Here is a 22,393-nt window from a genome sequence, read left to right on the forward strand (position 1 = left end):
GTTAAATAACCTTGTCCCTCAGGCTATAATGTTAATTTGAGATTTTAAAGTTAGAACGTTGTATTTATTATATTTTTCTCCAAATCCATTTTCATTATGTTCACATCATCAGTCTCTCTGGTAACACTTAAGAATAACAGGCGCTTATGAATCACTTATAAAGTATTAGTAACAATTAGTCAATAATGAACTCATAATTAACAAGACATTTAAAAATGTTTGTAAATGATAAAGAAATAATATGATAATACTATTCTAAATGATTTATAAAGCTGCTTACAAAGTAGTTACAACGTATTAGTAACACTTAGTAAAAAAAATCCCATTATTAACAAATAATTTACAAAAACAATTTTTAACACTCGGCAACTTATTTTTTAACCAAGTGCTCTACAAGCAAGTGTTGTTCTTAAGTGCTACTGATCATTTTAAAAGTGAATTGTCCGTATTGTACATATTAGACACAAGATTTTGTTTGTGAATTTGTGTTGCAGCAACAACAGATGGGCAAATTATAGCACTACCAGGTAAAAGGCACTGCACATTTTTAAATGTATATTTTCCAAAGAGGATCTCTCTACATCTGAATAAGCTCTCTCTCTCTCTCTCTCTCTCTCTCTCTCTCACTCACACACACACACACACACACACACACACACACACACACACACACACACACACACACACACACACACACACACACACACACACACACACACACACACACACACACACACACACACACAATTTACAGTAGAACTACAACCCACCTGATTGTCATGTAGCAATTAAAACTTCATGAAATTATTGTTGTCTGTCAAACACAGTGGCTGAACATTTACCAATAAATCCAAAACCCCAAATGGCAGAGAGATCAACTAACACTGATCCACCAGGTACGTGTCATTGTTATGAAATATCACCAGAACATACAGAATAGAAATGTAAAAAGGGTAAAAGCAATACATAAATAGGAAAGGTTATACATTAGTTTTCACTACATGAGTAAGCAAGTCAACAAACTAATAATTAAACGATTTCTTTCAGAGACGAGACACAATTCAACATCAACTGAGGCACAAATAATAAGAACACCAGGTGAAAAAAAGATATTTACACATATGCGCATATACTATGATTTTATCCGAATGATACCCTAATTTGTCTCTATATTACCATACAGGACTGGACACTGTTAAAGAATTTAAAGGTATAGTGAAACCATGTGAAAGTGCAACAAACATGAATAAAGAATTAAGCAACAGAGTGAATAAATTATGTGCATGTGTGTCCTTTAGTGCAACCTGTACTGGATGGCAAAACAGCACCTGGTTTTCTGAAAATCAAAGGCAAAACAGTCACGTGTGAAGACCCAAACAAAATGGCTGCTCAGGGAACCCAGCATCCTCACGTTCTGTGTAAAGAGAGACTCAACACACACCAGCACTACTGGGAGGTGGCGGAAACAAAGAAGCAGGCCCTGCAGAAGTTGCAGTCCTGGTATGTGGGAGTGTGTACATCCACTACAGCAGAGAGTAAAGTCAAACTTGATCTAACTCCAGAAAATGGCTACTGGATCCTTCAATATAAGAAAGGAACAGGATTCTCCACCAATGCTGAATCAACTGCTTTAACAGTAACAACAGATGTCAAAATACTAGGAGTGTATTTAGACTGTGACAAACACACATTGTCATTTTATAATGCTAATGATAAGAGCCACATATGTACTCTCTACAACATCCCTCCACTGAAGACATTCAGTCCACTAATCTGTCCTGGTGTGAAACATGGAGATAGTATGTCTATTGACTGAGAATATTGTATTTTAAGCACTGTGTATAGAGGGGAACAAAATGAAGAAAATATGCTTGCTTGTAAAAAAAAAAAAAAGAAAGGAAGAAAGAAAACGTTTGTCTACAAACATTTTGAACTGAGCAACACCATCTATACCATCAACACCTTCTGTATCTATCTATACTATATGTCTATGGCTCCCGTTTCCATTGCCTAATATTTTTTCCATTGCCTATTATTTTTTCTCTTATACACATTTATTTTGGACTCTTCATAATTAATAACAGCATGTACTGTATTAGGCTTTAACAGGGCTTTCACACCTGGTCCCCTTTAAGTGAACCAAATTCAGTCCTCAATCAGTAGACCAAGAAGCGAACCGGCAGCAAAAGGACTCAGTTCTTTTTTTTTCATATTGTGAGTGTATTACACTCTCTTACACTGGTAGGCTTTTATGGTGTGTCACTCTTCTTTTTTTATCACAACCGGTCCTCTAGAGCCCTCCTTAAGTGATTACACCTAGTCACAAGTGTAACTTGTCAGAACTCAAAAGCAAACCGAACTGAGGTGCTGTTACGTAGTAGGATATATTTTTAGCAGGGTATTTTTTTCTCCTGTTTAGGTGTAAACGCAACATGTGGATAAAAACATATCCTCTATTGTAACAAATGCGTTTAAGCCCCCCAAATAGATTTTTTGGTAACACTTTATTTTAGGGACACATCTATTAGCACTAATACATAAAATATTAATGCATGTGTAAGTAACTTGTAAGGCATGTGCTAAGCAAAATAAGACAGTTGTTAAGCATGTATTCACAAATGTCTTGTTCATGCACAATAAGGGATTTATTACCAATATAACCTTAGTAAGGACCTAGTAGACCTAGATTTCTATTTATGTGTAAGCAGTAAGGGCCAGAATACAATGTGTATAAGCTCCTGGTACACTGTGTGAACAAACCCTGAACAGTGTGAAAACAGATGTGGAATAAGGGTCCCTATTCTAAAGTGATGCATTGCTCAGCCCAGATGGCCTAGGGCCCCGCACTACCTAGGGCCCCCGTACTATCTAGGGCCCCTACTCTAGCCCCCCCACTCCCGGGAAGCAAAGTATAAGAACATTTCAGAGTCTACATTAGTCTCAGTAGGTATGAAGATCTCACTTATTCTACTCATTATGTCAATGAGTAATTGGAAGCATTATATAGCAAGGATTGGACGTAAAGTTATCAATGACGGTGGGTGGTGAGATGTCATTTTTTCATACACCAATTAGTTTTAATTGTAAAAACCCTACAACAAATGCAGAATATAACGATGAGTAATAGTTTGGAAGCGAAACTAAGCTATTCCTTTCTGATAAATAAGTTAATGTTTGAGAAAACTTAGCTACAAGAAGTGCAGTGCATGATGGGTAGGCTACGCCCTTGGTCAGAAATGCAATGCATGGCCAATGCAGCAATGATAATATTTCTGTTGTTACGTACATGGCAAATTGTTTGGATAGCAACTAAATTTCACAAGTGAGGGGAGGAGCTAAGGACGTAGGCTCAGAGCTGGGTAGGTTGTCTGTTGACCTAGATTGCGTACCCATCATGCACTGCACTTCTTGAAGCTAATGTTCTCAAACATTCACTTAATTATCACAAAAGAGTAGTTTAGTTTTGCTTCAAAACTATTATTCTAATGTTCTGCATTTATTTTGGGTTTTTTTACAATTAAAACTCAGTGGTACATGAAAAAAAATTACATCTCACCAACCCACCGCCATTGACAAGTGTACGTTCAATCCTTGCTATATATAGGCTCTTGTTACCTCCCTGTCATTGATATGAACAAGAGAAAACTAGATGACTCAGCTGGGTAAGTATTAATTATTTGATATACCCTTACACTTTGTAGATCGGGGGGGCTAGGTAGTGCAGGCCTGGGTGGTGTGGGTTAGAATAGGGACCCTTATTCTGCATCTGTTTTCACACTGTTCAGGGTTTGTTCACACAGTGTGTCGGGAGCTTATACACATTGTATTCTGCCACTTACTACTTACTAATAAATAGAAATATAGGCTTACTGGTCCTTACTAAGGTTATATTAGTAATAAATCCCTAATTGGGCATGAACAAGACATTTGTGAATACATGCTTAACAACTGTCTTATTTTGCTTAGTACATGCCTTACAAGTTACTTACACAGGCATTAATATTGTATGTATTAGTGCTAATAGATGTGTCCCTAAAATAAAGTGTTACCGAGTTTTTTTCTCCTGCTTTTTATACCTGGATTTAAAATATCTGCTACTTGGAAACGGAAGGCCAAAACCAATGCAAAACCAATGCAACCAGGAGGAAAAAAATCCACATTTAAAAATATTCAGATATGTGGAAACAGCACCTCAGACCACGTCAACCAAGGTCTCAGTACAATTTGCTTACGAGGGGTCAGGGTATACTTTGGAGCCTTCACATATGTGGCAAATATGCTGAGTCACAACTCTCAGTTCACTTAGGCGGCTGAAACGGACCAGGTGTGAAAACGCTGTATAACCACTTGCAATTTGATCAGAGTAGACTAACCCAGCCCTAACCAACTCCCTGTGTGTGTGTGTATGTGCGTATGTGAATGTGTGTGTGTGTGTGTGTGCATGTGTGTGCACTGCGCAAAACAACAGCAAAGAGACTGGCAAAATACTGTTCCATCTCTGCCATCATAGGCAGTTTGTCCATAAATATTGGACTGAATAACAACATGATCATATCTATGCAACTCTGTGATTTCTGATTTCCATCAGTATTTGGGTTGGTATAACTTTTAATGTGCTACGATCCAAATAAAAGTACTTAACTGTGTGTGCGTGCGTACGTGCATGGGTGTGTGTGCGTGTGTGTGTGTGCATGCGCATGTGTGTGTGTGTGTGTTTGGGATGGAAATAAGAATTGGGTTCCATTCCAAATCTTCTGTTGTGGTCAAAACAGTAAAGCGTGTTAATTTGAAAACAATGAGTTTGAAGTTATTAAATTTGCAAACTTCACAGACATGAAAGCCCACTTGGGAACCTCCCATTGTCATTGTGATGCAGCAGTACACCACCCCACACACCACACAACAAAATCACACTTACACCCAGTGGTGTAGTCTACGTAGAACGCGGGTATACGGAGTATACCCACTTCTAAATTTCAGGGATTTCAGTATACCCACTTAAAATTGATTGATCCATTGTTTTGAATAGCACAAATATATGAAGAGTTCAGATGCAAAACCCCCTAACTCCATTTCTGAAGACCTGCACTTCTATATTTTTAGAGAACCCCGTTGTTGGTTTGGTTTACAGTCATGTACTTGATAATACATATAAATAGTTATATTACCTAAATAAAATAACAAAATATGCGATTTTGATAGCTTTGTATTAAATACAAATGAATTAAGATTAGTCAATCAGTCTGGCAAAAGCCATGAGGAATCCGTCTCCGTGGACGATGGGAGATGGTCTGATCTTACTCTATCATTTAAATGAATTGAAGTTCCAAACTCAAATTAAAACCCATATTGTGCTTTATTAGCATGCCTGTTACGTTATAGCGTCGCAAAAGCATACAAATAACAAAACGAAAGTGTGAATATAGTTACCTTTATCCAATCAGTAACGGAGCTCGCGGGTGAGTTCTACGTCACCACTGTCAACTGTTTGCTGATTGGCGAAACACTGAGAGAACCAAGCTCGAGGCTTTTGCCAGACGATGTGCGGAGCCAAAATCTTTGGGTGGAGTAAATAGGATGGCGTCGCCAGGCTATTGCTAACCTGCCTTGTCTCAACTGCCATGGGAACATGCAACTGTCCATTTTTTTTGGTATTCTGCTGAAGCAACAGCAAGGCAGTTTGTCCAATCATATGCAAGGATTTAAAAATAAATTAGGCCATGGCTTCTGAGAGCCTAGCATAAGCTTTAACCCAGACTCACAAGGATCTGTTATTAAGCGGGCTTGCGGAGCAAGGACCATGCAGAGCATGGCCCTTGCAGAGCAAGGCCCGTTTATAGTAATCTCTAAGTCCTGTTTCTTTATTATTATCGTTCTTGTGCAGGGGGACAGTAAAAATAGAAAATGGATCTCCTCCTAGGCCTTTCGAGATAGAGACACCGTTCAAACACTAAAACGACCGGCTCGGCTTGGAGATCGCGTATACTAATAGGCTTTTCCGTATCTCTTGTCGTTTTCCCGTTTTTGGCGATTTTGTGAAAGCCTGGGTCCCCATTGAAAATAGTGGTGGAACCTCCATGAACCAAAGTTCCGCCACTCTAGAGATTAGAGTGTAGGAGGCTTTTTCGGTCATAAAACATCAACACTTTCACCTAGAAGTTTAGTTGACGCGTTGTTAGCGAGCTCTATGGGATGTCTCCAAATTGTGAAAGTTTCATTTCCCAACTCCCAATACTTTTTAAATGGCAGGTTTGTAAAAAAAACAGGCCTGGCTCTATGGAGAATCCCAGTCTTTCGAAAAGTGAATTTTTCAAGAGATCAGCGCATGTCCCACACGGAGGTCCAGTTGTGCCTGAAAAATTTAACCTATAAACTTCATTCAAAGACTGTTAGAGAGATCACAAGCATGACTCCGATCTGTGAAAAGGACACGTGCCAACTCCTTTTAGTTTTTTTACAACGATGTTGTAAAGACAAAAAACTCATTCTCATTTTCTCCCCAGTTTAGAGCTCAATACTAACTGTCTTTCAGTCAATCACAACAGGTGCAGCCAGTGAAGGGTTCCATTTCAACTGTAACTGTCTCAAGATTCTATTCTTAACGAGCAGGTGCGAGCAACCATTCTAGAAGTCTATTGTTCAGCTCTGCAATGCAATGTAATATAGTCTTGCTGGACTATGCATGACAATTAGCTGCTTGGCTTAGTGGTAATGCATGCCGCTGCATTAGAGTTATGGAGGTTGAGGGTTTCGAATCCCACCCGAAGCCATGTTGATTTTCTAAATTATATCATATGCAGCGTTCCTTGGCCGACTTAAAATGCCATGTATATCATTTAGTATGGATGGCAAATGTGCTGAATTACAGATATTGAGGTTGGGGGTTCGAAACCCAGTCAAAGCCATGTTGATTTTCAAAATTATATCATATGCAGTGTTCCTTGGCCAACTTAAAATGCCATGTATGTCATTTAGTATGCATGGCAAATGTGCTGTATTACAGATATGGAGGTTGGGGGTTCGAATCCCAGTCAAAGCCATGTTGATTTTCAAAATTATATCATATGCAGTGTTCCTTGGCCAACTTAAAATGCCATGTATGTCATTTAGTATGAATGGCAAATGTGCTGAATTAGGGATATGGGGGTTGGAGGTTCGAACCCCAGTCGAAGCCATGTTGATTTTCAAAATGATATCATATGCAGTGTTCCTTAGCCAACTTCAAATATCATGTATTGTATGTCATTTAATATCAATGGCAAAGGGGTTGGATTACAGATATGGAGGTTGTGAGTTCTAATCCCGCTGGAAGCCATGTTGATTTTCAAAATTATATCATATGCAGTGTTCCTTAGCCAACTTAAAATACCATGTATGTCATTTAGTATATCCCCAAAACGCAGAGCTACAACACTTTCAAGATGGCTGAATCCAAGATGGCTGAATTGTTTGGCCCATAACTTCTGACTGGGTGGATGGAGTTTTTCCAAGATTTCTTTTAGCTTTGTTTTCTCAATAGTACTTTGTTTCATCTCTGCCCCAAAAGGCAAGCCCGCTTCCAGCATTTTCTGTGAGAATGCATTTCTAGTTTCATTAGCATCCCTGAATATGATGCATTATGATCCACTGACTGCATGTACACATCAAAAGAGACAAAAGCTGCAAAGCATCTGCTTGACAATTTCAGAGCAAGAACGACACAAGTCTCAGATTAGGGATGTTAAAAGCAGAATGCAAGCATTCCAATTGAATGCTTTAGCTGTCTCTGAACCGTATCTTAGCTCACTGTAATAATATTTGCTGACGTTCAACTACAAACTGTCACTGAAATTGCCTCTTGTTGCCCAAATCACTTTTGTCTCTGTCACCAACTCTATGCAAAGACAATGACTTTTGGATTGGTGAGTGATCCAGAGTGATCTCATCATTCTCTTCTGATATCACAGTATTCTGTAAGCCTAACACAATCCAGGAGCTTAGAAAAAAAAGTTTCATTTGACCTGCTGATATGCATTTTTAAACTGTTACACTTTCAAGGCCAGAAAAAAGGTAACAGTTTTGGTCCTCTCATAATCATGTGAATGCGCATGCCTTGGAGAACAGTAGACTACTCTTCCCAAACAAACCAAGAGTCTTCATAAGATTCATCAGCTTACCTGAAACAAAATATCAGCGTTTGTGCATTTAAGGTATGTCTAATTTCTCTGTGTGTGTGTGTGTGTGTTCATGTGTGTGTGGATGACCAAATTTAATAACACTTTTACAGATCAAAAGTCATAGACATAGGTGTCAAGGATACAAACTATCCCTATGTGAAAAAGTATGAGAATTGTTGTGTGTGTTTGCCCATTGAAAGTGTAGGCCTATTGGCACACCACAGATGGTTGTAATACTTCCATGTGGGACAATGCTTTTATGTTTAATATACAGTATACATACACTTCATAAAGGCTCAGAGCACATGTAAATTAACATAAAAAAACGTAAAACAGTTGTCCAGATCTCTGAGCTGCTGTTCCCAATGCGTTTCACACAAGACAAGTTCAGATTTTTTTTAATATTCCATTTACATGTGTGCATGGTTGTTGTAGGCTGTAGGTTGATTTACAAAGCGGATTCCAAAAAAGTGGGGACACTTTGTATTTTGTGAATAAAATCAAAACGCTGGCATTTTCAAACATTCAATATGTTAACAAGGTAGAACATTATGTACAGACAACAAATCAGTTGTTAGAGTGAAGCAGAATTATTGTTTTGAGGTAATTATGTGATCATTTAAAATTTCACCCTTACAACAAATCCCAAAAAAGTTGGGACAGGGCCAATAAAATGCATTTTATATTAGATACGACTAAACACAACACAAGGGATGAGACTGAACAGTTAAATACTTTGACTGATGGCATAATTTTATTCAAAAATTAGATATTTTGATGTGTGAGACATGATTTCAGCAGCTCAACTGATAGGTGTGTTCTTCAACTTGTTTACCTTTTTTAGGCTTAATATGGGTATATCCAAGAAAACTATTTTGTGACCTGTTTACTCTTATGATGGAACCACACTGTTGTAACATAGTAGAGATTTAAATTTGCCATCATTAGGGGACAATACCTAAAGGCGGTGCTCCAAAATAAAAGGCCTTGGTAGCTATATTTGCTGTTTAAAGTCTGTATGTATCATTCAGCATTAATTTTAATGCCCTACATGAGTAAAAGGCCATAACCAATGCAGATCTGCAGCCCCTTACCATCATATGCTGTCTTTCAGACTGACCACTAAATCAAGCTTAAGTATTCATTTTTTATATAACCTGGAGGGTGCATGACTCCATAATTTTCAAAAAGGATTAAATATTTTCCATCCTGTAATCAGAGGACAGTTTCACATGTCTCCTAGGTCCATAGAATGAGCTTTTCTGCATGCAACACTGTTTAATGTCTGCATCATGTGCATTAATCAAGTGTTGTGTTTATTATCATTTTTTCGAGCGCTGTCTATATTACGGAAATAGGACTTATGTGCCTGCAATTTTGATAATTCAGTCTTTCTGTGTAATAGATAAGTAATTAGTCCCTCAAAATCTTCGCTGCTGAGTGCCACAGCCTTTCTGTGATGGTATTTTAGTTGTGCATTAATGTTGGCAGTCAATATAGTTCCTTTTAAAATATTCTTCTTTGTGTTATTTTTAGAATTATCCAACTATTACAACATGTTTTGGCCCTGTCCCAACTTTTTTGAGATTTGTTGCATGGGTCAAATTTTAAATGATCACATAATTACCTCAAAACAATAATTCTGCTCGACTTTAACAACTGATATGTTGTCTGTACATAATGCTCTACCTTATTAACATATTAGATGTTTTGAAAATGCCAGCATTTTTATTTTATTCACAAAATACAAAGTGTCCCAACTTTTTTGGAATCCGCTTGTAAAAAAAATCTCTTCATATGCTGCTGTCCTTAGATTTAGCCTTTATTGTCTCTAAAGGAGAGACATTTTGTGTGGAAACGAGAAGGTATGATTTACAATCACATGGATGGACAAACACAAATTAGACAATACTTGAGTACCACAGAGGGAACACACAGGAAACATACAGTATATGCTACACAAATAATAAAACAAAACATGTAATCATAGATGTATACACATAGTCTAGTTTGCCAACAGCCATAGCCCAACATCAGACAGTCATTTTATAGTGCACACCACCCTCCCTCTTGACACTGTCATCATCAGTAATACTACCCCTTTGGATATCCATTGCACTTTCTGAATATTAAAGGACCAGTTCAGTCAATTTCAATATGCTGTTGTATTGCTCATGCCACCCTTGACTTGTCAGTATCCAGTGATGCCACATTTTTTTGGCTAAACACGTTCCAAGATATGAGCTATTCTAAAGGGGGCAGCGTTTGTTTACATTTTTTTTTTAAATGAACATAGGCCTACTCCAAATATTTTCCCAAAAGGTACCACTGTTTGCTAGTTGTCTGCTGATGTTGTATAACCTTTCGGATGTTTTTGGGAATACATTTTAAAAAATGTTTGAAATGTAAACAAAGCGCTGCCCCCATTACAATGACCAAGATCTCGGAATAGGCTGAGAAGAAAAAAAACCCTCAGGTACTTACAACTCCAGGGTAGTGTGAGCATTACAACTGCATGTTGAAGTCGACTGAACTGGTCCTTTAAGACTGAATAAATATTATAGCCTACATGTGATGCTGCATAAAATACATGTGATGTCCCCCCCGCGCGCACACACACACATAAGGTCCTAACTAAAAATACAATAAAAGCATAACACACACATACACATACACACACACACACACACACACACACACACACACACACACACACACACACACACACACACACACACTCACACACACACACACACACACACACACACACACACACACACACACACACACACACACACACAGCCGTTTCACCGTTTCACCAAATAGTGCTTGCAACGATGTGGAAGGGGACATATCCATTATTTCCCCCGCTCTCTGAATGAGAGTTTGCAGTTCACCTTTCGCTTTAACAGAGAGGTTCCCAAAACCCTACAATAACCCCTATCTAATGATGGATTCAATGGAGGCCCTGTAAAAAGCAAACATTATTTCTTTCTTGATGCTAAACACCCTCACCCTCCTTGTAGGCCCTACTCATCTCACTCCTCTGACCTTGCCTTACACGCCATGAGTTTTCACCACACTTTTCTGGTTAACTGAAAATACATTGTTTCCAATGCCCAAATACTCTCCCACCAGCAACAAGTTTCCCACTCATCCCGTTACTGACACTCGTAGTGCTCCACTAGTTACATTGCAATTCCGCAACATTCTTTGCGACAGCTAGTTTCTCTTCAGCTGCTGTGCAAAACTCAATTTTAATAATGGAGAAACCAGAGTCCATAAACATGTCTATGGATAAGAATAGATCAATCTTTTACTACATTGTTTTAGGTAGATTAAATATTTGCTAGTAACAAATGTACTGTATTTACAGCATGTATTATATTTTGTATGACATACTGCCCATCTCTTATTGGAGCATTCTGCCACCTTATCTCCTGCGCTTTGCCCATGTGATGATGATATGAATGGCCTTTGATCTACACAATCTACTCACATGTCTTGGAGAAGAGTGGACTCACTGGGAAGTAGACTTCAAGGAAACTGAAGACTTTTTTCTCTAATCCATCAGTCCACCTGGTCCTGCATTTAAGGTATGGTTTAAGGCAGACTATATGAATTTTGAGTATCAGGAGCTAGTGGATTCAACGTATCGATGTAGGCTAAGCTGAATTCATTAGCAATCTTTTCAACATAAAATAAAGCCTCATGCTGAGATAAGGCGTTAGGTGCAGCAAGGCAAGGAAAGTTGATTAGTGTAGTACTCTTGATAGAAAGAGGCGGTTAAATGTGCCTCCCCAAAACTATTTTGAAATTCACAAGTAAAAACACAAGAATCAAAATAGTCCTAAGTGAATTTCATTGTAAGTGAACTGGAAAACTGTGCTAGATTATATCTTAAGTGGGACAAATTATTTCACTCTCTATACGTTCATATCAGCTCGGATTAATTTGTAAATTGTTTGACTCTTTATTCAAGGACGGCAAAAGTTCTCATTGTAAGCCTACTTTTTTAAAACCATGAAGTCATATTGTGTTATATACTTTTTGATGAGTGTGATAGTCTTTGATTTGCTGTGCCCATGCAACATGATTTGCAGGAAATATGCTGCCCTACACACCCAGACCATTAATCATTAACATATAGTGTGGTACAAGTCCAAGTCAAAGTTCTTAATCTGGCATTTGTGTGAAAACGAGCAGTCCGGGGACATTGGAACTCTTTTTCAGACCCACTGAGTCAATAAATAGGGGGAGAAAGACAGTAAAAAGTGATCCAAGAAGAGAAGACAAATACAGTACAGAAAAATATCCATGAGGTTGGTCCGGTTTTTGTTCTTCCATTAGTCCGACTGTAGCAGAGAAGAAGCTTAAACAGGATACAGGAAGTACCGGAAGCATTTGAACAACAGCAAGCTTGCGAATTGTGGGACGCACAGTAATAGCTGCCATGTGAAAAGGTCAGAAAGAGACCTCCACTGTGATTGAATTTACATAAATGTGATACATTGTTGAATGAAGAAGTTATTGTAAATAAGTTAACATAATCTCTCCTGGCCTGCCCCTCATTGTGTGTGTACAGTTTTCATTGTTAATGTGCTGATATGAATTGTCTGGGTGTGTGCATATGCTTCATGAAATAATGTGTAATAATAATAGCATTTTTTTAAACATGCTTTCTTTTTAGAGTCAACCAGCTAAATCCAAGTAGCAGCCATGATGGTGATTTTGCTGTTGTTGACTGTGTTGCTGAGCCTCTGTGAAAATGTAGCAGGTGAGAGTTCCCACTCTTTGTTTACTTCATTTTTCTCATTTCAATCCTATGTTTCAAGTATTCGCACTGCATGATCGACCACTTTTAGACTTATACAGTGACACATGGGTGGTCAAACTAAGGCTCATGGGCCAGAATCTTGTCAGTAAGCTTGTCTGCATGTCACTCTAATCTCTTGGCTCCTCGACATCATTCCATGTCCAGGCTCAACGTTCAACCTCACTGTACCTCAACAAACAATATCTGAATTGGACTCCTCTGTAATTCTGCCATGCCAGCTGTATCCCCACCTTAACGCAGAATCCTACCGCATCCAATGGCACAGAGTTGATGAAGACGAAACTACAGTACTGCTATACGAGGGTCAGGAGGTCAAAGAAGCAAACGCTGCCCCTCAGTACAGGGGCAGAGCATCTCTGGTAGGGGACCTGACGAAGGGGGATGTGTCCTTGAAACTGGAGAACCTCACGCTAGCAGATAGAGGAGTGTATGTGTGTTTCGTCAAGAGCGAGACCTGGTATGAGAGAGCTAGGGGAACACTGGACATGACAGGTATAGTAGCCTAGAGTATGCCTGACCATAAATATTGTGCAGCATTGCAATAATGAACACTATGTGCTTATTGTTAATTTCACACCGAGGTGTTGTGTGTATGGGAATGATGTAACCATATTGCATGATGTGATTGTTTTTATTGTATAGTTTATTCTATAGCCTACTTCTTCCTATTCAAAGTGTTCAAATGGAAAATCCTTAACATAGATGATGTTTTGAAATAAATTGATAAGCCTATTTTACTTTATGTAGTTTTTATTACTTTGGTGTAATTGTAGGTTCAACAACGTTTTGATAGTTTTTTTGTTGTTGTTGTTTATTTATTATTATTTTTAGACATAATTTGGTAATGATCCATATTATGAGTAAATTAAAGGATTTCAGTCAATTTCAACATGCAGTTGTAATGTTCACACTACCCTGGACTTGTCAGTACCTGAGTTTTTTTGTTTTGTTTTTTTTTCCCCCGAGATCCTGGTCATTGTAATGGGGGCAGCGCTTTGTTTACATTTTAAAAACAGAACATTTTTATTTATTCCCAAAAACATCCAAAAGGTTATACAACATCAGCAGACAACTAGCAAACAGCGGTACCTTTTGGGAAAATATTTGGAGTAGGTCTATGTTAATTAAAAAAAAGATGTAAACAAACTCTGCCCCCATTACAATAGCTCATATCTCAGAAAGGGCTGAGTCGAAAAATTCAGCATCACTGGTTACTGACAAGTCAAGGGTAGCGTGAGCAATAAAACAGCATATTGAAATTGATTGAAGTGGTCCTTTAAGTGAAGTCATAGCAAAGCTTCTAAAGGTAATTATTAGCGCTCTAAACCTTCGTTTTGCATCTGAATGTTTTTTTTTTGTATACCCCTGACGTACAGTTGTAGGTTCGATCCCTGTGATGTCATATATGGAAGCTAGTGACAAACAAATGAATGTAACCTGTGAGTCTGATGGTTGGTCTACTCGTCCGACACTCACCTGGAGAGACAAACTGGGAGTTGACATAAAAGACAGCCATGCCCCCGAATACATAATTGGTAAAAATAAATGTATATTTTCCTGCACTTTATTAGTAATAGCACACTGTACACTTTGAGTTATTGATATTAGGCTACATATTGCGACAGTCATGGCACTTAGTTTGTATAATATTATACAATGCGTGCCATTTCTTTTTTTTCTCTTCCTATTAGATGCTGCAGGTCTGGTAATAGTGAGGTCGTGGATAATGGTCTCAGCCTCTACATCAGAGTGGATCTCCTGCTCTGTGTACCTGTCTGATCAGGAGATGAGAGAGAGCAGAATGCTACCCAAGATCCCCAGAATAGACACAGTTACCCCAGACACATCTGGTGAGTCAAAACCGGATTATTCAATTCAAACATGCATCATTCTTAACATTTAAAGGAAAGCCAATGAATAAGAACTTAATATGTCTCTGTTTGGTTCAGTGTTGTAGTTTTTGATGACTTATTGCAACAGAATAGTTGAAAAGTAGAAATGTAATGGCTGATGATTATAAAGGGGTATTCAATTCAATGACATATTCTTAAAACTTAAGTGAAAGTAAACTAATACGAATAAGGCATTTTTCTTGAATGGATTCAATGCATTTTTCTGTTTGCAAAAGATGCAAAGTAATGTCTGCTGAACGTAATGGGTGGTAATGGGTGATATCTTGGTCCACAGGTCCGTGGAAAGCTGCCTTCATCACAGTGCTCATTCTGGCACTGCTGTGTCTGGGCCTGCTGTTTCTGGCATACAAGAAAGGTCAGGACCTCAAGTCTTCATACACATGCTAGATTGTACATGTGGCTTTATAGTCTTAGCAATGACCAACATATGTCTTTTTATTACACTTGTATAAAAGGTTGGAATGCAGGCTATTTCATTTACAGTAGGCCGTAGGTGTACAGTGTGGCTATGTGTGAATAGTTCAGTAGGCACTGCCTCTTTAATTTAACTTAATTTTCCCAAGGTTTCCGATATTGACATTGACCCAGGTCATGTGTAATGTTAATTTGAAATCACACTTGCATATTAGTTTGCAGGATGGGATTGTTATTTTTTTGCTTGTTACTTTTTACTTATTGTTTGGTTTCCTGTTCTTCTGACTTCCCTTTCTGACTATGTAGCCTACCTCAGATCAGTTGCTGGGGGATGTGGATGGCAGTATTTCCAATAGGCTAGTGGAACAACTATCTATGTTTAGCCGAAGGAGATGTCTCCTCGCCGAGGGCAGACTAGCTGCTGTGTTAATATGCACCACACTGCAGTGTAATAATGGCTTAATGCCATTGTTTTCAATGGGTGTAATATTGTAATGTTGTTGAAGTGACCCATGTGACTGTCTGTGTCCGGTAAAATCCTGCCGTTACTTTTAGCGGCGAGCTTAAAACATTGAGGACTTAAATGGTAATGTGGCATAATCTAAATTAATTCATTCATTACGTGGAGCAGTTGTAAATCCATCCGTGTATATTTATAGACCTCTACGTGGGGTATGACCGGATAAAGAAAGACATGCGGGTGCCATTCACCTAGTTCAAAGTAGCCTACTAAGGTGTTTTGACGTAGCCTACTATATGTAGGCCTACATAGTCGATGCCTTATTTTTTGTCCAGTACATAGGAAGCCATTAGGCAGTTACAAATTGATGGTTTGAATCTCACATGAATCATGTTTTTTACGTACTTCCATTCAGAGTTTTCCCCTGTAAACTGTCTAAAATGCTGCAATTTTCCAACACAAACATACAATTAACATTTTGATTGGAAGTGGGTACAAGAGTGTAGTGGAAAGCAAAAAAGCATCAGCAGGTGCCAAATAAAAAAACTGTCACATGTAGGAGCGGTAAAGGATCTGCACAGTGCTTGCAAAAGACTTAATTTATTTGGAGCAACGTTTCGATGAACATTGCTCCAAATAAATTAAGTATTTTGCAAACAGCTTGAAGTGGGTACAAACCTTGTAATTTCACACAGGTTCACAGTGATGTACTGTATCATGTGTGAGTGAGGTGATCATTCTGAATGTCCCCCATCTATAATAACAGAACTACTATTACCAGAGATTCTTTAAGTATATCTCTCCACTCTCTCTGCTATTACTGTTATTAGCTAGTATGACTACTATTACTACTACTATTGTTACTACTACTACTACTACTACATTATCAATTGCATATAGGTTGTAACCGACACTCATTGTAAGATAAGTAAAATGAATAGCAGTTTTCAGTTGTTGGTTGAATGTTTTTCCCCTGTTGTAGCTTGTTTTCTGTTTTACTCTGTGTTGTTATTAAACTTCCTCTGTGAAAAAAGCCTAAAATTATCCATGGGAAAAGTAACAGTGAACAAAATGGGTATTGTTTCAGTTTTAATACAATTATTTAATATTAAATGTTTTCTCATGTGCATTGTTTATTTTCTTTTCATTTTAGGGCGTATTTCAATTTCCAAGAAAGGTAAATGTCAAGGTATTTTCTACTGCCCCCTGGTACGAAATGTTGCAATGGAATCACATTCAAAATTAAGCGATGACTTTCAAAAAGGTTCACAGATATCTTCCCAAGTTGTATTTCTGAAATCATTCTGAAAAAAAAATTCCGTACAAAAGTTTAACTCATAATTTTACATAGGCAAAGCAAATGAAGGGAAAAGGGTTAGTCTACTTGATTTTCATTTGTTTTTCCTCTTTAACAGATATTGGAGTCAGGCCTGAATGCACCGGAACAGGTAGTCCATTTATTCATTTTTTCATATTCTTCAATCCAAATTAAAGCCAAAATCAACATTTTGTTGGTTAAGTGGAATTTATAGATTCAAGGTTATTGTGGCCTAAGCAATGTTCCAGTTCCCAGCTTGCACAGGGAATATAATATGGACTCTAAATACATTACAACAAACACAAAATCTCTAAATATAACTTTATAATTTTATTGCATTGCACTTTAATGCTACTTTAACCATCTGGTTGTGTTACGGTCAAAAATGACCGATTTGAAACTTCATTCTTAAATAACTTCTCTATATTTCATCATACACAAATGACACTTCATGATATCCTCCAGCTTACCTATTCAAATGGTCAAAATGAAATATAATGAAATTCATAAAGAATTGTGGAAGATCAAAAATGACCGGACCATTAATTTACATCTCCCAAAGCTATATTACATTCACTTTACACTCATATTCTTTTTTGTTAGGCTTTTCAGAATACAACCATATGTGCCACATTAGTATAGATGTTTAAAGTTGGTTGAAATACTTGAAAAAAGTAAAGGTGTTCCAAACTGTCTGAAAGCCTATGAGAGGCCCTATCCAGAGGATTAATAAAACTTAACTGGTGCAAGATAAGAAGCAGAAGAAAAAAAGAGAAAGCAGAATAACATTTAAATCACCTTGTAAATGTTTCAAATGGATGTCTAAAAGGTATTAATCACAAAATATGCAAATCAGATTTTTAATCAATGTATTATTACCTTTTTTGTGTAGACGGTCAATTTTGACCGTTAACACCATGAACGTAACCATGTTTGTAACACAACCAGAGGGTTATTGGGCTTTTAGACTGTCGTCTAAAAGCGTCAGCTGTCACAGGCCCTTCCAAGACCAACTGTCTAACCATAAGACAACGACTTACCCATTGATTTTGCAAATTGACCAAACCACAATTTTCTGCCTTCAAACTGGGTCTACACTACACTAATGACCATAATGCCAAAGAGCTTGGACTGCGGCCTTGAACAGAAGTGTAGGCCTAACTGATGTGCAGACAGACCCCAGTTAGTTACCAGGGGGACCACGAGTCAATGTCATTATTTCTCAACATTAAATTCAAGTGAAAAGTTAAAATCTAGTAAATGAAGAATTAAATTGAAACATAGGCCTACTGTGTATAGCAGTGGTCTTCAATTATTTTCCCTCAAGGGCCAAATTATGTAGCAGAAATGAGACTGAGTGCCAAACAATTCGACTGACCATATAGCCACAGATAGCACACATATACTGTATGTATTTATTCTTTTGTTCCAACCTCATGGCGGGCCAAATATTTGTCATGTCCTGGAAGAATATGGCTCACGGGCCGCCATTTGGAGACCACTGGTGTATAGTAACATCAGTGAGATTATACCTACTGATCAGCTAAAATGAAATGACACATTATCACACTCTTTGATAGTGAAGCTTCTTTCTCAAGTTAAGCTATTTTGCCATAGATAAAATATTTTCTCTAATCCATGTTATAATGCCACTAATACAAACCGTGTACTGCTTCTCAGTGTAGCCCATGTGTAGCATTTGCATGGTTCTCTGAGCATTCACCTTCATCACCTTCTCTGTACATTTTGTTTTACACAGAAGGTGATGGGAAGGACACTAACAGAGGTAGGACATTGCAGTGAATTTGTCATGGAAAATCATATAAGTAAATTATTAATAGTTAATTTGCCAATGATGTTGCCCTCATCATAAATGCTTTCTTGTTCTTATTCTTAATGATTATTACAGAAGAGACAGTCCCACTCAAAGGTAAATCTTTTCATTTAAAATTACTTTATTGCCGAAATAGGCGATAAACCAAACCAGACTTGTTCAAAATCAATTTTCACAAATTTTGCATCATCAGACCCCTGCACCCTTCTCTCTCTCTCTCTCTCTCTCTCTCTCTCTCTCTCTCTCTCTCTCTCTCTCTCTCTCTCTCTCTCTCTCTCTCTCTCTCACTCTCTCTCTCATTCCACCAAAGTCCATGTAATGAAATTCTTGTTGTCTGTCAAATACAGTAGCTCGACGTGTTCCTTTTAAACCAAAACCACAAATGGCAGAGAGATCAACTAACACTGATCCACCTGGTAAGTATCCTATGGCAGAAATTACACATACATAGGAATAATACATACAAAAAATGAGTACTTAAATGGGCCTACTCAAAGTTATCATACGTTAGTTTGCACTATATGAGTAAGCAATTCAACAAACAAATACATAGAGGATGTTTTCTTTCAGAAACGTCAGAGAAGTCAACAACAACCGAGGCACAAATAATAAGAATACCAGGTAAAGATAGGCCTACATATTCTGTTGTGATGATTTACTCTTAACATCTAAATGATACTAATTGGTCTCTATCTTACAGGACTGGACACTGTTAAAGGATATAAAGGTATAGTGAAAACATGTGATAATAAAACATTCATAAGTGAAAAATTAAGCAGGAGAGTGAATACATATCCATTCCCCCCTTTAGTGGAACCAACACTGGATGACAAAACAGCTCCTGGTTTCCTGAAGGTCAAAGGCAAATCAGTCACGTGTAAAGACCCAGACAAAATGGCTGCTCAGGGAACCCAGCATCCTCATGTTCTGTGTAAAGAGAGACTCAACTCACACCAGCACTACTGGGAGGTGATGGACAATAAAATTGCTATGAATATGCAGGCCCTGCAAAAGTGGCAGTCCTGGTATGTGGGAGTGTGCACAACCAAGGCAGCAGCAAGCAAGGTCAAACTTCCTCTGACTCCAGAAAATGGCTACTGGGTTCTTCAGTATCAGAAAGGAACTGGATTCTCCACCAATGCTGAATCAACTGCTTTATCAGTAACAACAGATTTCAAAGTACTGGGAGTGTATTTAGACTGTGACAAACACACATTATCATTTTATAGTGCTAGTGATAAAAGCCACATTTGTACTCTCTTTAACATTCCTCCACTGAAGACATTCATTCCAGTAGTCTGCCCTGGTGTGAAAGACGGAGATAGTATGTACATTGGCATCACATAACCATGCCATGGACCATCAGTATGAGAGTATGTAGCCTACTGTATAAATTATATAGGCCTATATATATTGGAGTTTATTTCCATAATGTATGCTGCCCATTCACAAATGTTATCTTTTTCATATTTACGACCATCAAGTATTCATTATGACTGAGAAAATTGTAGGTCTACTCTTCATACATGAAAGGATGGATCTTCTAAGCTTGTGGATTTGAATGTTCAGTAATAGAAATCTTTGGCTGCAAAACTTTGGTCTTACTGCTAAATATTATGTAGTAAATATTACTAATTAAGTATTCATCAAAAGAACAAATTTCTTAATCGGCAGCATACATTTTTGAACTAAATTACGAAAATGAAATAACATTTCATACTTTACATTTAAGTGTGAAATACAGGTTGAATGACTTCATACATTCTATGTCTCAACACATGATTATGATATATGATACATTATATGTTCTTGCCGTGCGTTTGTATGCTGACATGGTCAAAGACATTTTTCGTTTCTTCCAAATGTAACGGAGGCTAACTAGCAGAGTTGGCGTGGAACGTTAGTGAACCTCCCTCCCAAAGCCTCATACAGTGTCGATGCCGTTGGAGTCTTGGTCCAGCGGTATCGTACTGTGTCTCCCATTGTCGGACCGTTGTAGTTGATGGGGACGAGCAGGTGCAAGATGACCTCCGTCACAGTGGTGCCAATTGACCCGGGATGGGAGTGAGGTTTAAGGGGAAGAGTGTAACGGAGGCTAACAACATACTGTATGAATCGCTGTTGGTGTTTTGTAGCACAATTTTAATTAAAGTTCAAACAAGATGGTCTATTCATCTTAGTGCTGTAAGCAGTCTACACAGTTACCAGCAGAGCTGCTTCTAGCCTCTTGGTGCCCTAAGCAAGCACCCTGACTTCCCCCCTCTTTGTATTGGAACAGGTATTTCAAATCTTTAAAAATGTAAACCCAGGCCAAAAAGTAGAGAGGTCATACAGAGGTATTTGATCAACCATGAATTGAACAACTGCTCAACAAGAAACAAGGAGTGTTACCTTGTTGTTCCAAAGCCTTTGGGGGGACGACTTTTAGAGTGGTTTGCAGGCTTGTTATGTTGGCTGGTGGGTATTTGGTCATAATTCCTCTTATGTGTGTAGATGGTTATGGAAATTAAAAAAGATGGCCTACATTGACAAGATGCTTACCAATGTGAGTACAGTTAAAATTGAGGGTACATATTGAATAGAGGAAAGAAGGTGCCTCACACTTCAAGTCAGTGACATAACATATCTTAGGTTTCCAGCACCTCTTTATTGGGTGTGTATATGTCGTGATAAGATAAGTTTTGTCTCAATAAACGTTGCTTAGTGGGTCATGAAATCCCATGAGGTCCCAGTAATCCAATGCCTGCAAACCTAATTTCAATTTACTACCGATCATTCTTCATCATTCTTTTTGTATGTTTTTGTAAGAAAAAGTGTGTAAAGTTTATGTATGTAAACTCTTGTAAACATTGTATGGACTGTAAACATTATGTATGTAAATTATGTTTTTTTATCAAGCACATTGAATGATGACTGACCACTGTGAATGCATTAATTTTAGTAGATTAGCCACATGAAACTGCTTGATGTAAAATTTGTTTCCAAATCAAGACAATTATTGTTCCATTGAGTATTTCCAAGGCTTTGTTTATCTTTTCAAATAAAGACACAATTTGCCCTGTTTCAGTGATGTCTTTTATTAAATGGAAGTTAAATGTTGGGGGTCAGAGGAAAATCACCAATGGAGAGCAAGCAGGTTCCCCAAATTAAGACCATTAAGGTAGGCCGCCTACCTGTCGTATGAATCCACCATGATATCCTGACACTCATACAGTATAAATAAAATGAAATGTATTGCTTGTTTGCACCACGCCTTTGCATGCTTCCTAGTGTTCTACAATGCCCTGTGACAGGTTAGGGGTGGTTTTGCTCTGGGCACAATTTTGCTGTTTTCATTGCTTGTGTAAAAAAGTGGAGTGCGTCAGTCTTATTTTGACATGTAGGTCCATCTGCCTCAATATAAGACATCAACTCCCCATGATTTGAAAGTGAGACACCGTGGAAAAAACTGGGTGCGATTG

At 38.0% G+C, this 22,393-nt stretch overlaps 1 protein-coding gene across 1 annotated transcript; it reads left to right on the forward strand.

Annotated features, from left to right (window-relative positions):
* The first annotated feature begins 862 nt into the window (after positions 1-862).
* Positions 863-20,471, forward strand: LOC134437333 (butyrophilin subfamily 3 member A3-like). The gene is made up of 15 exons (XM_063186826.1): positions 863-896; positions 1,184-1,210; positions 1,299-1,676; positions 13,138-13,485; positions 14,370-14,528; positions 14,685-14,843; positions 15,181-15,261; positions 16,934-16,957; positions 17,196-17,228; positions 18,858-18,884; positions 19,008-19,028; positions 19,280-19,348; positions 19,503-19,553; positions 19,633-19,659; positions 19,744-20,471. The coding sequence occupies exons 1-15, from the start codon at positions 863-865 to the stop codon at positions 20,277-20,279; spliced, it is 1,974 nt and encodes a 657-aa protein (XP_063042896.1). The 3' UTR covers positions 20,280-20,471.
* The last annotated feature ends 1,922 nt before the right edge of the window (positions 20,472-22,393 follow it).

This window comes from Engraulis encrasicolus, chromosome 21, assembly GCF_034702125.1.
Source record: "Engraulis encrasicolus isolate BLACKSEA-1 chromosome 21, IST_EnEncr_1.0, whole genome shotgun sequence".
In the NCBI taxonomy this organism is placed as follows: domain Eukaryota; kingdom Metazoa; phylum Chordata; class Actinopteri; order Clupeiformes; family Engraulidae; genus Engraulis; species Engraulis encrasicolus.

Bases quoted from the DNA above. Each gene is read 5' to 3' on its own strand.
- LOC134437333 (XM_063186826.1), top strand. From the start codon at position 863: ATGGCAGAGAGATCAACTAACACTGATCCACCAG. The intron at 14,529-14,684 runs GTAAAAATAAAT...TCTTCCTATTAG, and splicing joins TGCCCCCGAATACATAATTG to ATGCTGCAGGTCTGGTAATA. The intron at 15,262-16,933 runs GTCAGGACCTCA...TTTTCATTTTAG, and splicing joins GTTTCTGGCATACAAGAAAG to GGCGTATTTCAATTTCCAAG.